The sequence below is a fragment of the Nothobranchius furzeri genome, chromosome 1 (assembly GCF_043380555.1).
Source record: "Nothobranchius furzeri strain GRZ-AD chromosome 1, NfurGRZ-RIMD1, whole genome shotgun sequence".
NCBI classification, from domain to species: Eukaryota; Metazoa; Chordata; class Actinopteri; order Cyprinodontiformes; family Nothobranchiidae; genus Nothobranchius; species Nothobranchius furzeri.
The window spans coordinates 88,841,013-88,856,593 of NC_091741.1; the positions used below are offsets into that span (position 1 = coordinate 88,841,013).

Below are 15,581 nucleotides of genomic sequence, written 5' to 3' on the forward strand. Positions count from 1 at the left end.
GAAACGTTCCTCATCTGTTCAAACATGTGAAAACACAGTTGAGAAAATGTATTTTTTTATTTAAATGAAAACAAAAAAACTGTACAAATGCTGATTTATTCTCCTCTGCTGAACCAACTCCACCACGCCATGCTTGAATATAAGAAAACACACAAATATTTCTCATGGTTTCTAAAGGTCAAAGGGCACTCCTGGACACATTTCTAAAACCTTCCTGGCTGTGATTATTACAGTTCATTTCAGGTCCCAGTGGTGATTTAAAACATTCTGGTCAGATTTTCACCACTTGAGCAGCCAAACAGGGGCTGACTCTCTGTCCGACCTCTGATGAGGCGCCGTGCTGAAGCAACATCCTGCTGTAAGTCCCGCCCACCTGACCTTTGGTCAGCCTTCCAGGATTCACACAAACACAGCCGACCACATCCTGGTGATGGATGAAGGGAGATTTTTTTTTAATTATACGATCAAAGACAGAGACATTCTTGTGTTTTTGTTTTTACGGAGGGAATATTCTGCACCTTCACAAAGTAACGCAGCTCAGATGGAATGATGAGAACGTCGGGGGTGAGCGGCATCTGACCGAAGCTCTGGAACTTCTCATAATCCATGTTCACCTCCTCCACAGGTGGGTACAATGGGTAGTAGCTGGGAAAAACAAAACCGGCACGTAGGAGTCATTTACACTCTTAACCTCAGATTAGAAAGAGAAACCTGAACAGCTTCAGCATAACCACCTCCTCTGGGTCAGCATGTGCTTCAGGATCCGTGAGAATCTGTCCGAGCCGGTGCCGCTGCAACATAACAGGTTTGTAATCTTTTTAAAGTTCTGACTGATGCAGAGCAGGGTTCTGTTACTGCCAAGTCTTCCTCACCTGCTGATCTCCTCAGCACTGATGTGGAACAGGATGTCAGTGGACGTTAGGCCAAAGGTCACTCCATTAATCAGAAGGGTGCAGGGATCGGAGACCAGGGTGACACGCTGCAGAGAAACAACAATAACGCCCTTCGTTTACAATGGATCAGATGCAGTATGACGATCCTCTATAATAACTCCGTATGTGACCTGGATCTGCTCCTTCCTGAGGCTGGGCAGGGTGAAGGGGGGCTGTGGGTAGATGAAATGATGGTGGATGTCTCTCTGAGACGGCACGAACACCAAGTGGCAGCCGACACTGGGACAGAAACACAAAGCTTCACTGAGGTGTAGCTTTAACATGATCAGAAGTTATTTCTACAACTCAAACTACTTTTGTTCAATAAAATTGTATTAATTTACTTCCAATAGTTTTTATTTTGGGAACGTTTCTCCGAACGCCGCTGCGTCCTGTGCATGTCTGGACTTTTGTTGTTTCATCCAATCAGAATTCAGGCTCTATTGTTGCCAGGTGGGGTCTAATCTGCCCCAGGCCTTCAGAACAGAGGGGTGAATTGGGTTGGCAAACCCGCAGTGGGAGCCCAGGTACCAAACACACCGCTCACCACTAACCCCGGGTTTCCATGGGAGCCGTCAGCAGCACGTTACTGCAGCAGCACGTCTTGCTCGCGTAAGCTGCTGCTTGGCCCTTCCCACGAGACGCGAAGCAGCAGGGGAGCAGCTGTCACCGACCGAGCACGAAGTCACACGAGTGACTTCGTCAGTAAACACAACAACAAGCAGGAGAAAATTACAACATGGTTTGTGTTTTATGTTCTGTCCGTTTTATAATCGCCAATACGGACCTGAAAAACAAAGGAGACCGCTAGCTAGGTGATAACTTCTCACGGGGCCACACAGTTAGTAACTTTTTTTAAAAGTAAAGCAACCGGAAGGCAGTACGTTCTTTATTCTGAAAATCTCGGGAGCTTCTCTCCATTTCCGCGTCCGATTTCCTGTCTTTCCTTCCCCAAAAATGTCAAACTTGACCCGTTTCAGAGGCGTCGCGCGTAGAAAATAGAACCGGCGCGTAAAGGCCGCGACATGCTGCTCCTGAGACGCGGCCGACTCGCGCTGCTGACGGCTCCAGTGGAAAGCCGGGGTAAGACTTAGGAACGATGCAGACAAAGTGGGGTCCTCACGGACAACGTTAATGGAATCAGCCAGGAATGTGGCCTAGTGAACTAGACCAAATTCTTGCTTTGCAAAGTTTGGTCTAGGCATGCTCCATTGGAACCCCAGCAGGTCCTACCAGGACTCTGGCTAGCCAATCACAGCTCTCTAGAGGGGTTTCAAACACATAAAGAGCTGTGATTGGTCCATAATGGTGGGCCAATCATAGTGCTCTATCTGCTTAGTGAACAAATCACAGAGCTTTATCCGCTTGGTGGGCCAATCAGGGCACTCTATATGCCTGGTGGGTGGGATGATGCAACAGAGTGAAACAAGAGTATGTCACATTCTTTGTCCAGTGGAATGCGGACTTCATTTGAAAGACAACGGTAGAACCCGCCCCACAACCGAGAGCCGTCAATGGAGCGTGGCCAGACTAAATAATACATTTATGTAGTCTGGCTTGCCAGGCTAGCAGGAATGCCAACAATGCGGCTAAAATTGTCTTAAACCAAAGGAAGGCGTGTCCTACCTTCTGGTGCCATCAACGATGCTTTCAATACATCTGGAGAAAATGGCTTCAAATGTTTCAGTCACCTCAGCTTTCTGTGAGAGAAATGAGTCACACCTGTTCAGTCTGACTGAAGGAGAGATTTCACACGTGCACGTTGCATCTACAACTGTATAGGAGTTAACAGCATGTGGGTCCGATACTAAAAACATGGAACAGTACCTCGATTTTCTCGTGTTTGGAGTCCACAAAAGGGCCCAACTGTAACAAAGATGGAGGAGAGTTTATTAAGAAAACATTCGTAAGTAAGCGCTCATTTGTGAGATAAAGTGGATGAAATACAGCTGTGTAAAATCTGCAGATACACCAAGTTTTAAAATAAACTGTAAAAATCTGAAAGTGCAACTATCAACATGATGACTAAATGCGAAATTGTAAAAAAAATAAGTTATTTAAAGCTGCTAATAATGACATTTACCAGCAGGCAGACATCAGGACGATCCCTGACTATGACACTGATTAGGTCCAGAAGAGGGTCAAAGGTGAGGCTGTCAGAGGGCATGTACGGTCCACAGGCCACCAGAACGCTCAACGGCTCCGAGACTGAATGAGTGAGACAGACAGATAAGTTCAGAATGATTCATTAATCTAGAACATTTCTCTTTCTGCTATTATGTTAATGACACTACACTAGGCTGTTAAACAGAAATTGTAAGACATGGCTTTAGTGCTTCAAAGGCCAGCAGGGCGCATTACCTTCATCATTCTCTGTTTTTACGTTGGAGGTGTAAAACGGAAGAGGAACACCCTGAATAAAAACAAAAATATTAAAAGATGCAACTACTTCATAATAAAAGCAGAGATTCTCTGACAAACTTATAACTCACATCATAAAGTTTGGAAGCCACAAATCGTTCACCTGTGGCATTCATTCCCTCCATCACCACCACCTGAAGAAGGTTTAGAATGAAGGGTTAAAGCTAAAACAAAACTGTAGATTTTTTTTCTCACGAGAGAACGACTGTCAGAGTTCTCGGTCAGACGTGGGGTTAATCTCAATCCCACGTCCTTGGCATGCTCCGTTTCTCTTGGTGACCCTGTAACCTGCTGCACAATGACCTGGGTGCAGAGGCAAAGGAGAGGCCACCACACCAACACCTCAGCAGTAAAAACTGGTAAGTATGAGAAAAGGACATGTTCTTCAGCTCACCTGACCAGGAAACAGGGAGTACTCTTTCAGCTCCGACAGGTCTACTGGTACTTGCTGACCTCCCTGGTCCGGTCCTGCTTCCAGCAGAACCGACTTTGCGTTCAGTTTGCCGTTACCGTCGCAGCAAACCTGACCCAGAACACTTATAGTGTCCTACAGGAGATGGACACAAAGCAGCAGGCACACAAATACAATTAAAGATGCAGTGTGAGATGTCTTTCTAGAACATTTTTGCCATTTTGCTTCAAATGCTCTTCACATACCCATGGTATGTGGAATAAACCCCCCCCCCCCCCACATAATTTGAATCATGTCTGAAATGTACAATCCTGGAAAAACGTCTAATCACTGTGCACATCTGATCTCAATGACTGGATCAGAATCCCAAACTGTTCTACTGAATGTCTTAGGTCTCAACTCTGTCTATTGCGCAAGAGAGAGGGAGTGTGTGTGTGTGTGTGTGTGCTGTGAGCAGGCAGAAAAGATGGCGTTCGAGTCATGTTCTGGAGGCGTCTAATGCTTTCGTGTGTGTAGCAGGAAGGTGTTGTGCAGTTTTTCAGATCAGTTTGTGCAGCCACCAGATCATGAGACTCCTAAAGAAAGGGCTCGGACCTTTGAATTGTTTTCTTTCAAAGTGTAGCTCGGACGACCTTTTCTAAGAATGTCAACTGCACCTGAGCACATTTGTTCAGCACTTTCAATTCTGGCTGCAAATGATAAAGGGCCAGTGGGTGTTTAAAACACAAAATTGGCCAAAATAATGATTACTCTTTTCAGTGTGAATATGATCTGAAACACAAATATCTTTAAAAGTCTGAAACAATCCAGTAAAGACCTGAGAACAGTTGCATCTTCCCTTAGGTCAGCTACTGTAGGACAGGTTTTCAGCCAGAAACTCTTGAAATCATCTGTCGATGCTATTTTACTTTGGTCAGTTTTCCTTGTAATTCTTGTAGAAGTAAGAGAAAATATTAAACTTTAACAGACAATTGTTAATAACATTAGTTCGAGCCTTTTGCGTTTGCATAATTTAAATATCAGTTAAAAAGCTCAATGACAATTATAAGGCCTACAGAAACCTTAGGAGTGAAATTAGCCAAAACCCAATGATAAAAAGCCATAACAACAGTTTTTCTGTGTCTTTGAATTGAATTACAAAGTAACAGGCAGTAAATGGATGCTTTTGCAAAACATAATGACAGTTTTGAACACTTATGTGGTGACGGTTTAAGTCGATTCCAACCTGAGCAGGTAGAGAGGCGCAGGACAACTCCTCAATTTTAAAGTGAGATATGAGGCTCTTCCCCAAGTCTTCAATCTTCTCGGCCAACACTGGAAAGAAATTCAACACATAAGCACGAAAAATAAATAAATAAATAAATAAAAAATCCAGGTACAGATGTCTCCATACAAACTCATTACTGTTTAACAGATTCATAATTATTACAGTCAAACTCCACTGATCCGATCTGCGTACCATTGTGAACATCTCGGAGCCTCTGAAACATAAACTTGTAGCTGCAGCATAGTGAGTTTTCAGGTCCTTCCAGAAGCTCCACCTGGACTCCTGCACCCGGATCCTTCCTGCCCACCCAACGGGTCCCTTGCACGGCTCCAAATGTAACCACCACCTCCCCCTTAGCTCCTCGCTGGCTGTACTTTTGGGAAGGTGTAGCACTTCCAAAAAGAGATGGGGGTAGGAAAGGTCACATTTAAATCAACAGTTACCATAAAAAATCTATTTAAAAGCTGTTAAGTAATTTATTTATTTTATTCTCTCCTCTGTGGGAGATGTGTAGTACCTTGGGGAGAAGCTGGCAGGAGACAGCAGCAGGCTCGGACTGGGCAGCAGAGCTGCACTCCGTTTGGACCGAGGATGCTCTGGCGTGGTAAGCGCTCGTTTCTGAGAGCCCTGCAAACGCATGCACAAAAACAGCTAATTTATTGAGCTGTATTTAAAAATAGGTGTAATCATACAATTAAATGTAATTAATAGTCAATAGGTGAGCTATAACAGTACAGTAACCTGCCTTTAGGCCTGAGGTAAAAGATTACCTTTGCAGGAGTAGAATAGGAGTCTAGAAGATCCTCCTCCTCCTCTTCAGCTTTAATTCTGCAATAAAATACTTGTCAAGGTCTACATCAGCAGTCACTGAAGATTAAGAAATCATCTTGAAGGGTTTTCCTGAAGGATACAGTTCCTGTATAGTGTGAATATCCATGGGTCTGTTATACGCTTCATCTTTCCTGGAGCTTGGTTTAGACTGGCTTCTCTTGTTTAAAACCTGACACACACACACACAAAAGATCAGATTCAGGAAGAAAAGGACTGAACAACATTCATGTGTCCACAAATGCAGACATAATACTAAATGTTACAAATGACTGGGAAATGGCGCAATACGGAATATTTTGAGACATTTAGCATTACTTTTACGAAGAACATAAATATATATATATATATATATATATATAACGCTTTCACTCGAACTGTGTTGCTGTGGAATAAGGAAGACAAAAATCCCAACATATTTACTTGAGCCATTGGGAGTTTGCATTACCTCGTGTTCAAATTGCTGCAGGGTGTTTATGGTGAGTTTTAGACCCTTTTTAGTGGAGCTGAAAGCTACCCACTCATTCACCATCTCATTTGCTTCTAGCCTGTTGCAGATGCACTGTTCAACCACTGTGGGACAAAAGAGAAAGCAAGTAACATCTGACATTATTTTGTTGTTACCCTTCCAGAAATAATGTAGTTAAAACATGAGTAACTATAAATCATGAATGAAAGTTTGATGTGGAGAGCCATAAGATTATTTATTGGTTAAACAGCAAGAAGGGAAGAAATCAAATATCTTGATAAACACATCAGCTAATATAATTCATAAATACAACAGAAATGTCGAAAGGAAGAAAACGACATGACGGATACCACATATTGGCACAACCCACTGATTAAACGTAAAGATGCTGCTAATATTAGTTTTAATGTCTCGTAAATTTATGGCAGAGTACTTACTTTTGTCGAGAACAGCATCATCTTCGTAGGAAACACTAAACATCTCCATCTCCTCCTTTAAGCTCTCTGCAGTCACCTGATCCATTGTCTACGATGTACCGATGCCTGGGTGAACGTTCGGAATTGTGCTTTTAGCCGACGTCCCGGTGTTATGCTCCAAGCGTTAGCTAACGTTAGCTTAGCTGTCGCACTTCATAGCAACACAAGAGTCAGCTTATATCTAAACACTAATGCGATAACACACCTAAGCTCTTTAACTTTGGGTTGGATACATGCGTTCACTAAATCTCACCAACACAGCGTCCATTTCATTTTACCGCGAAAAGGGCTGTCACTGTTGGCGGCCGGAATTTACGTCACAAAAAAAAAAAACAGAAGTCGGAAGCGCTTCAAAATAAAAGATTTTCAAAATGTCATTTTTGTAAATTGAGAACAAAAATGTAAGCCGGGTAATTTTTTTGGTTTAATGATTTTGGTAAATTTGCATATTGAATCTGTAATTTGAATCAGACAAAGAAACATGTTAAATTACCCCAAAACAATACATTTTAAACAATTATTTTAAAGAAAAGAATACAAGGCTCCTGTCTACCCATACATGTTGTCAATCATGAGCCACTTCTACAGTCAAAAAAACAAACAAACAAAGACATAATCAGATTTCAGTTCTCGTAGTCTCCTCATTCTCAGTTTATTCTTCCACCTGTTAAAACAATAATAATGTCAAAGCAGATTACAGCTAAAACCAAACATACCAGCGCATTTTGAAAAACAGAACCCTCACTAACCTAAGCAGAATAACACCTGTCTTTGGGAAGAAATTTCCATGCTGTCGTCCTCCAAAGAGACTCTCGTAGGGAGGCTGACAATTCATGAGTGTCACACACCTGACAAACAAAATGCATGTCAGATTTATGCTGTATGACTTTAATACTTCTGTTTGAATGAAGCATTTTGTTGTGTCTTGGGCATTGGATCCCAGATCAGCTTACAGATGATTAGGATGTCTACTGACAGAGTAGTAAGTTGTGTGTGAAAGCAAACACGTTTAAATTCATGTAATGATCCTGTGAAGCAGACCTTGTTCAATGCTCGTTGCTGTCCTTTTTATGCAGCCCATCATGGTTCAATTATAAAAAAGCACGTTTTAAGAGATTGTATGTTTTAGGGCTAGCCCTACAAAAGGCCCTGTTGGACTAGTGCTAGTGAATGTTTGTGACAGATCAAGGCTGTGTTGATTAATCATATTAATAATTTTGCCGCTGTCAAACATGAATTTTGGTGCCAGTTTGCTATTAGCCTGAGCTCTAGAAACGCAGGTATAGTTGTTTTTTATACGAAGAGTTTTGGGGTAAAACAGAGTTTTAATCCCTGTTAGTTCATCTGTATTTTTTATCTTTGAGTTTACTAAAGTTTAAATTATGCTTCCTCAGTAAAGGTAATATATTAAGCTTAAAAGCAACAATATTTAACCCCTACATACCTTCATGCTGTTCAAACATGTGTTCCTGAAGTCCGTGTTACTGCTGCTGCTCACAATACTGATGGTGGAGCTGAGAATCACTGCTGCAGCCGATTTCAGCGTCTCTTGTCGCTTAAAGCATTACACAACACAAGCTGCTGTTTTATCCATCTGCCATTTCTATTTCTATTTCTATTATTATTTACAATGATGTCTTCAAATAGTAAAGCAAAACAAATTTCTTATATAAAAAGAGTTAAACATTTGTTTCCATAAGCCCATATTGTTGTTTTGCCTCTCCAAATCCAAACATGATACGTATAATTACAACTAGATAGCTGAAATATAAAAGCAAAAACACTAATCGCGTGTTAATCTTGCCTTTTTTCTGCGATTTTGTGCTTTCAGGCAGTTGCAGAGTTCAGTCTGAACAGCTGCTGTGATGGCCTGCCTGTTGTTGCTCAGAATATCCTCCAGGTGGTGCTCTATTAACATCTCTGCAGCTAGAAGAAGAGACAGCTTCAGTGAAAATGACATTTTTGTATCCATGTTTGTTTCTTGTTGCACAGTCTCCATAGTTTAATAAAGATTCTGAGTTGAACTAAAATCAAAATCAAATCCTTTAAAGGAGAGAGATTTGGAAACAGGTGTAAAAAACTTAAAAAAACGTCAACAGCACAGCCCTTACCACTAATACTATCTGCCTTAAGAAGCCCTTATCTCTATAAATATACAATTAATGGAGCTGAACAGCCTTTCATCTGTCTGGTGTGTCATGGTTACACAATGCTGTTGTGATGTCTCACCAATAAAATCAGTGACCTCAGAGATGAAGGGGTCATCGTGCTGCAAGAAGAGGAAGAGTTGGAGGCTCTGTTGCACCGGGACGTGTGCTGATTCATGCACTGGGTCGTCCCAGTGTTCTTGTTCCACAGTGAACACAACACCACTGTGCACAAGATCTGCATGAGATACAGAAACATTTAAATAATAATGATTTTTAATATTTTACGGGACATTTAAATAAACAAACCCAAATACTGTTTGATGGAACATCCATAGGGTTTCCTACACATGTATTAACCTCTAACGCAATGGCAGACTCATCTCTGGGTTGGGCAAATTACCCATCATTTGATGTAATTGCTCTTAATCTGAGACCTGAGATTAATTGGGGGGTGTAAAGTTACGTCTCTTTTCAGACCAGACTTCAGTTTATAATGTAAGATAAATCACACAGCAGCAGTCGGGGTTCGGTTTGGAGAAACAAACACTGCGAATCGTGCAGACGTGTCAGTTTGATCGTGGTTGTGATTCACAGAAAATCTACGTAAAAATGTAGAGAAGTGAGGTCCCTGTGAATATAACCCTTCTTTGTTGTCATGTTGAAAAAACGTCCAAAATGTTTTGCATTTTTTGGAACTTGAGAGTAAGAAATAATAAACTTGGTGGAGAACATATTAGTCCCTGCAACTTACTGAAATTGTTCTTGAGTGTTTGCAGCTTCCTGCTCCCCCATGGATGTGTCAAATGCGGAGAACAAATTTCACCGCACACCAGTGTGTGTGACAACTAAAGGGACTTTAAAGATGAAATCCACATTATTTTTTGATCTGACGGCACCATCTAGTGGCTGACAAATGTATCGCACCAAGCTGTGGTTTTCACTTCCGTACTTACAGCCAAAAGCAACGCCTCCTGTTACTGAACGTGCTCTTCTAGCTGACAAAAAAATGACAAAACAGAGCTAAAACACATTGTTTACAATTATTATGTTCACATTATGTTGTGTTTTCATATATTTATATGTTAACTTGTCCAAGAGAAAGGTCACCAACTCTGCATCAACCGAGGTACGCAAATAAACGCCCGAGAACGCTATGTGATTAACGTCTGGGTAAATGGCAGCCTAATGCTATTGGTGAGTGCTGACTGGCACTCGGTTCATATAGCAATGAGCTCTAGGGGACAGGGGTGGGCTTAGCAAACCAAAAAAAAAAAAAAAACAACTAATAACCTACATTATATCACAGTAAGAAAATCACATTTATGTATTTCTAAAAAAATCATAAATAATTTAATCACACCGAAAGAGGAAAACTCCAGATTTCAGCATAATGTTTATTATTTTTTCTTTATAATTATTTAATTTAGATTATTATTACCTTTTAACCCTTATGTAAAAAATAAAAAAATAAAAAAAACCTCTTTCATTTGCGAGATAAGAACGATAGATTTAAGAGTTGTTTCTAAACTCCCACAAAATTAATTCCTGTATATTTGTTTGTATAATAAACGAGAAACCCTGTGAGGAAGTTAACAGTGAATTTATAATAATGTTCACTGGGCTGACAGGCACAACAAAGGCTAAACACATGAGTTAAATATGAGGCCAGCATGATGTAAAAACAGATATTTGTTGATAAGATTTCCTGACTGAATATATTTCTTGTTGGGTTTAAAGTGATCCTAATAAATTGCATTTAGCCTCATTATAATACACTTTTATGCGACATTCCTAACTGTATTTCCCCCTTTTCCATAAACACACTGTGTTTAATTATCTCTTAGATGATGTTTCACTGAGCCAAACCTGTTTCGGATCACCATTCCGGATGACCGTCGTTTGACATCAAGCTTTCCCACCCTTGATGTGGTTTGAAATAACTTTAATTTCCTCTGAATTGTTATTTAGCTCCACAAATGACCACAAATCTGAACTAAGAGAGCATCCGTCATGCTAAACATCATCATTCCAGCGTTTTTATGGTGGTGATGATGATGTAGATCCACTGACATTACCACAGAGCCAAAGGAAACACTGCTCCTCCCAAAACAACAGTGTCAACTGAAGGGATGTGATCACATGCTCCAGCCATGGTGGGAACTCGCTACAGATGTAACACACAAGTCTTCTGAGCCAAGACGACCATTTCAAAGGCAGTAAATTTCATGTGCTTGCTAAAAACAAGAAGAAAGCCTATCGTTCATCCTCTCCTTGTGTCTGTGTTTTAAATACTTTTCTACATTCTTTACTTTTTCCTTTTAGTTTAACTACACGCTCATGGGAATCATTTTTTTAACTGCAGCTTGAGTCCTGTACATGTTTTCTTACACATAAACATTCTGAGTGGAATCCAAACTCAGACCCAAATATGTGTTTTGATTACTTCAAAATGTGTTTTTACAAGATAGCATTAATTATCCTGAACGTCCAACTTTTCCAATTTCCACATTTTCATTAGAAGACCAAGCCCTCTAGCTACAAAGACCCACGATGCATCTGGGCCATCAGAACACGCTGTTCCCAGCAGTGGTTGTTGTTTACCTTTATATGAGGAGCAGTGGATTCTGCCCAGACCCAGCTGCTGACAGTCCAGCGCAGCAGGAAGGCTGCTGAAGAAGTGGAACGGAGCCGGCACAGGGACATTACTGGGGCTGTACACCAGCACCTGAAGACACGTCAGGTCAAGGACCAATAATTCAGATCAGGAGGATAAATCGGCTCAATCGCAGAAGAGAAGCAGCAGACCTACCGGGAGGTCTCATTAGAGATCTGCACCCTTCAGCATTAGTCTGTGTTTTTAAACTCTCATATCCTTGACTGACTAATCTGGTTGTTGGTCACTCGTGCTGAGGAAAGTAAGATGGGTGATAAATAAAGAGCTTTCCTTATATTAAAAATATTAGAGGATCAAAGAAATGGTTAAAAAAAAACCTATTTCTCCTTGAGATATTTTATTATTAATACCACAAAAAAGCCAGAATGCAACCCTGCCTCTGTGTTTAAGCCTCTATAGGTTTTTAAGTATCTCATCCATCTTATCATTTCTCTCTGGGATTATCAAAGTCATATTTTTAATCCGGTGAGCAGTTTTAACTTGCAAAAAAAGAAATTCATCAAATCTTCACCTCACAGCAAAATGATCATGCCTCCTCTGCTCTGTCCCCTCCCTGCAGCACAGTCAAGTTATGCAGATTTTACTTTACTGTCTGAAGTGTGAACCCTTTTGTTTTTAGCTTTGCTGCGACAACACCATAGACTGTACATACAACACACAAGAAAAGACAACAATCATGAGTCGTTCAATGTAGGAAGGAGTGAGCCTTCGGGTGTAATGACAATAAAGAACTATTGTATTTTAGTTTCATAATGAAAGCCTATAAAAACCTAAAGGAACAGGAGTGACTCCTCTGGTTATGGAGCCTTATGAATGATTATGATTGGCTGGAGATGCCCATAATTTTCTGTATTTTTCTAACTAAACTGATCTACTAGGTGAGTCATAACACGTTCATAAACCATTTCAAACAAAAAGTTTTTTTTAACCAGGAAGGAATTAAATTGTGTTATTTTGGAGCCGAGATGCTGTCTGGCTGTAATAATCTGGTTTTAGGGTTATGAAGTGTAACGTTTGACTAAATTTATGTTTGGCTCAAAACCGTAGGCCTTTTCTTGATTAAGGCACACCCACAAAAGAGCAGGAAGGGTGGAGCTAATCATCCACCCCTAAAACCGAGGTGCTGCATAGAACGTGTGCAGTACTCTGGCCAAAACAAGACGCAGACATATTTATCAAGACCTCACACATTGGTACAAACTAGAAAAAACAAACATCTTTATGCTTTTTTATAAGCTTGGTAATCCTATAAATGTAACAACTCCTACTTCAGTTGATCTCCGTAGATATAAATGTAAATTAGTAGCAATATAATAGAATTAAAGCAAACCCTTATTTTAATGTAAAAACAAACATTTGTCGTCTTTCTTTGAAAGTTATTTTGGTTTATGTGTGAATCAACAACCACATGACTGAATCCGAAGGGAGCTCTTCACCCTATTTCGAGCAAAGAGACACGGCCTTAGGCTGTGAGGTGTCCACTCTTGTCCCTGGTGTCCTAAGACACAGACCAGCATATGGGAAGTCCCCGCGTCATTAAAGCAGCTGAACGACAAATATAGAAAGAAAAAGAAAAGCTGAAACAGCCTCTTCTGACCTTTTCCACCACTCATTCCCACAGAGAGAGCATAACAGAGTTATGATGACATCGTGAAGAAGGATATTTGTATGTGGGTCAGCTCTGTAGGCAGGTTGGGGTACTGCAGCACGCAGGGCCTCAGGAGTGTAACAAACTGGACTCTGAGGTCCCCGAACACGCCTTGATCCATAGCTGGTGGTGGAATGCTGAGAGCCAACCTACCTCCTCTGACAGGATGTCCACCGTGACACCAGCGCTCTTTCACAGCCCATGGAGGCCTTTAAAGAAAACTACACTTAACATACTGTATGTGAAGCACGTTTCACATATTCTCAATTGAACTGATACAAAACTACAAACTACTGACTGTGCAGAACAAGTCACGTCAAAGGTCAGAGGTGGCTGGTCTCCCATGGCAACTCTACTCTTCCTCTTGACTCTGTAGGAATATGAACAGAGGAGTAACGCTACAGAAAACATAGACAAAAGTGTAAATTTTTAGTCTATGAACTAAGAAAACCATGACAACCTCCATCAGTTTTAATTTGGTCAGCTGTATGTTTCTTTAATGATAAAAAAAAAAGAAAAGAAAAGAAAGTTCTACTAGTCACTAAAAACTATGAGCTAACAGTTCAGTATGTGTTGGGTCACTTGACTAACCATGTGTAAAAGCACATTAAAGCAAAAACCAAACATTTAAGCTCTGTTAACTCCGACACAAACAGCAGCGTGTAAAACAGTTGTTATCTTGTCAGATAATCTACCAGGAAGCTCTCTGACTGCTTCCTTCATAGCCGTGGGATTACCTGAGGTCACGCTCTAAAGTCTGTTGACCCCATTTGAATTTGAGGTGTATTTTTATCTGTAAAAAGGAGAGAAAATTCAAATCAGTATATCCTTACCATCACAACACATGACTCAGTGGAAAACTTTACATACTTCTGTGTTACTCAAACCAAAGGTCTGCAGAAATTCCTCAACGTGAGCTTGCAACTTTGGTGTGCAATCTTCTGTATTTGCTACCTGCAAACAGGATACAAGTCAATCCCTGTATATGCTTATAATTAACAACCTAACAGCCAAAGTTGATATTTGAATAATTCTATACATCTACAAACCGCAATAAAGAAAATCTTTAGTTAATTTAGACTCAATCTACTTAGTTTTTTACAAAGTAGGCGCTAAAAGTAGAGCATTACCTGAAAAGTCAGCAGTAAGCCGAGTGACCCATACAGATCTGTAAAAGCGCTCAGCTCCTCAGGGTCTGGATCTGCACATGCCCGAATGCAAGTAAATAACGTTGTCCTTAAATCTGTGAAGAAAATTGCAACAAAAATGAGATTATGCAGGAAATAAAGAAGTGAATAGCCATGTTTTGGTTTGTGTTGACACACCAGCGTAGAGAGCCTGAGAGTCAGCTCCTGCGCACCAGAGACCAGCAGCTGCAACTGTACCAGAGAGACTGGTGAAACTAATGCTCAAATATAGACAACACGTGAAATAATATTGCTGATAAAAATAAAATGCACAAAACTCCGAATAAATCATCATTTGAATGATTCATACTAATGTCACACTGTAAAGTTTCAAGTGCCATTTTTGATTCATTCATTCATTTTGATGTGAAATGAGCTGTTCTCATATGGCGATACCTATTTCTAAATTTTTTTAAATTATTTAGAACTAGACAGAAAAGCAAAAATAAATAAATAAAAAAATAAAAAAAATAAATTGAGTCAGATCACATTTTAATATCGAAAAGATTTCTACTCACCTCCAGTCACTTTTATTGCACTTTTCAGCTAAAAAGAGATGGGAACGTCAGCTGAAGTGTTATTTCTTACCAGTGCAGTTTAACTTTTGAGCAGAAAACCCATTTTCAGTCCACAAAAGAACCAGAAGGCCTCCAGTCGTCTTCAAACCCTGTTGTTTTCTTTGTCTGCTCGTTTGCATCATCAGCTGAAGCGCCTGAAGACGTGAGTAATAAAAACAAACACCTAGCTTAATTTAGTTTCATTAGCACGCTAATGCTACATGTTAGCATTAGTTTAAACACCCGCTATTATTTCAAGTTTATTTTAGAACAGCGTTAAAATAGGACAACAAATAATGTTTACACGTATAAACTATACGTAATTAGTAATAATTGTGATAATTCTATTACCTGCCGTATTTCTTTAAGCAATTTCATTGTTCAGTGATAAAAATAGCCGCGCATGCCCTCTAACAGCATGAGTTAATGCTTGGTGCAAGATTAGGTTATATTATCTGATCAGTACGGATTTTTGAGGTTTTCTACAATTAACTTGTGGTAATACTAAATCACCGGGTTAAAATATCAGTAACCGGTATTTTATCATGAATTTATTTTTT

The 15,581-nt window shown here is 40.2% G+C and overlaps 2 protein-coding genes and 1 long non-coding RNA gene across 3 annotated transcripts; 1 reads left to right on the top strand and 2 right to left on the bottom strand.

The window, feature by feature from the left end:
* Window positions 1-38: 38 nt before the first annotated feature.
* Window positions 39-11,846, bottom strand: pola2 (polymerase (DNA directed), alpha 2). The gene is made up of 23 exons (XM_015946785.3): window positions 11,557-11,846; window positions 9,035-9,190; window positions 8,610-8,731; window positions 8,250-8,360; window positions 7,555-7,653; window positions 6,767-7,469; window positions 6,309-6,433; window positions 5,944-6,032; window positions 5,803-5,860; window positions 5,550-5,659; window positions 5,225-5,424; window positions 4,991-5,079; window positions 3,748-3,900; window positions 3,425-3,487; window positions 3,294-3,345; window positions 3,016-3,140; window positions 2,760-2,798; window positions 2,559-2,632; window positions 1,064-1,172; window positions 873-979; window positions 735-791; window positions 519-645; window positions 39-424 (listed from the first exon to the last, which is right to left on the bottom strand). Exons 6-23 carry the CDS (start codon window positions 6,849-6,851, stop codon window positions 272-274), a joined length of 1,815 nt encoding a protein of 604 aa, XP_015802271.3. The 5' UTR covers window positions 6,852-7,469; window positions 7,555-7,653; window positions 8,250-8,360; window positions 8,610-8,731; window positions 9,035-9,190; window positions 11,557-11,846; the 3' UTR covers window positions 39-271.
* On the top strand, window positions 505-1,276 carry LOC139069900 (uncharacterized). The gene is made up of 2 exons (XR_011520576.1): window positions 505-625; window positions 697-1,276. It is a non-coding gene; the product is annotated as an uncharacterized lncRNA (long non-coding RNA).
* A 226-nt stretch (window positions 11,847-12,072) lies between the features above and the next one.
* On the bottom strand, window positions 12,073-15,581 carry top6bl (TOP6B like initiator of meiotic double strand breaks). Its single transcript, XM_070551218.1, has 8 exons — window positions 15,373-15,581; window positions 15,053-15,176; window positions 14,603-14,656; window positions 14,408-14,520; window positions 14,148-14,231; window positions 14,015-14,070; window positions 13,576-13,647; window positions 12,073-13,486 (listed from the first exon to the last, which is right to left on the bottom strand). The coding sequence occupies exons 1-8, from the start codon at window positions 15,397-15,399 to the stop codon at window positions 13,267-13,269; spliced, it is 750 nt and encodes a 249-aa protein (XP_070407319.1). The 5' UTR covers window positions 15,400-15,581; the 3' UTR covers window positions 12,073-13,266.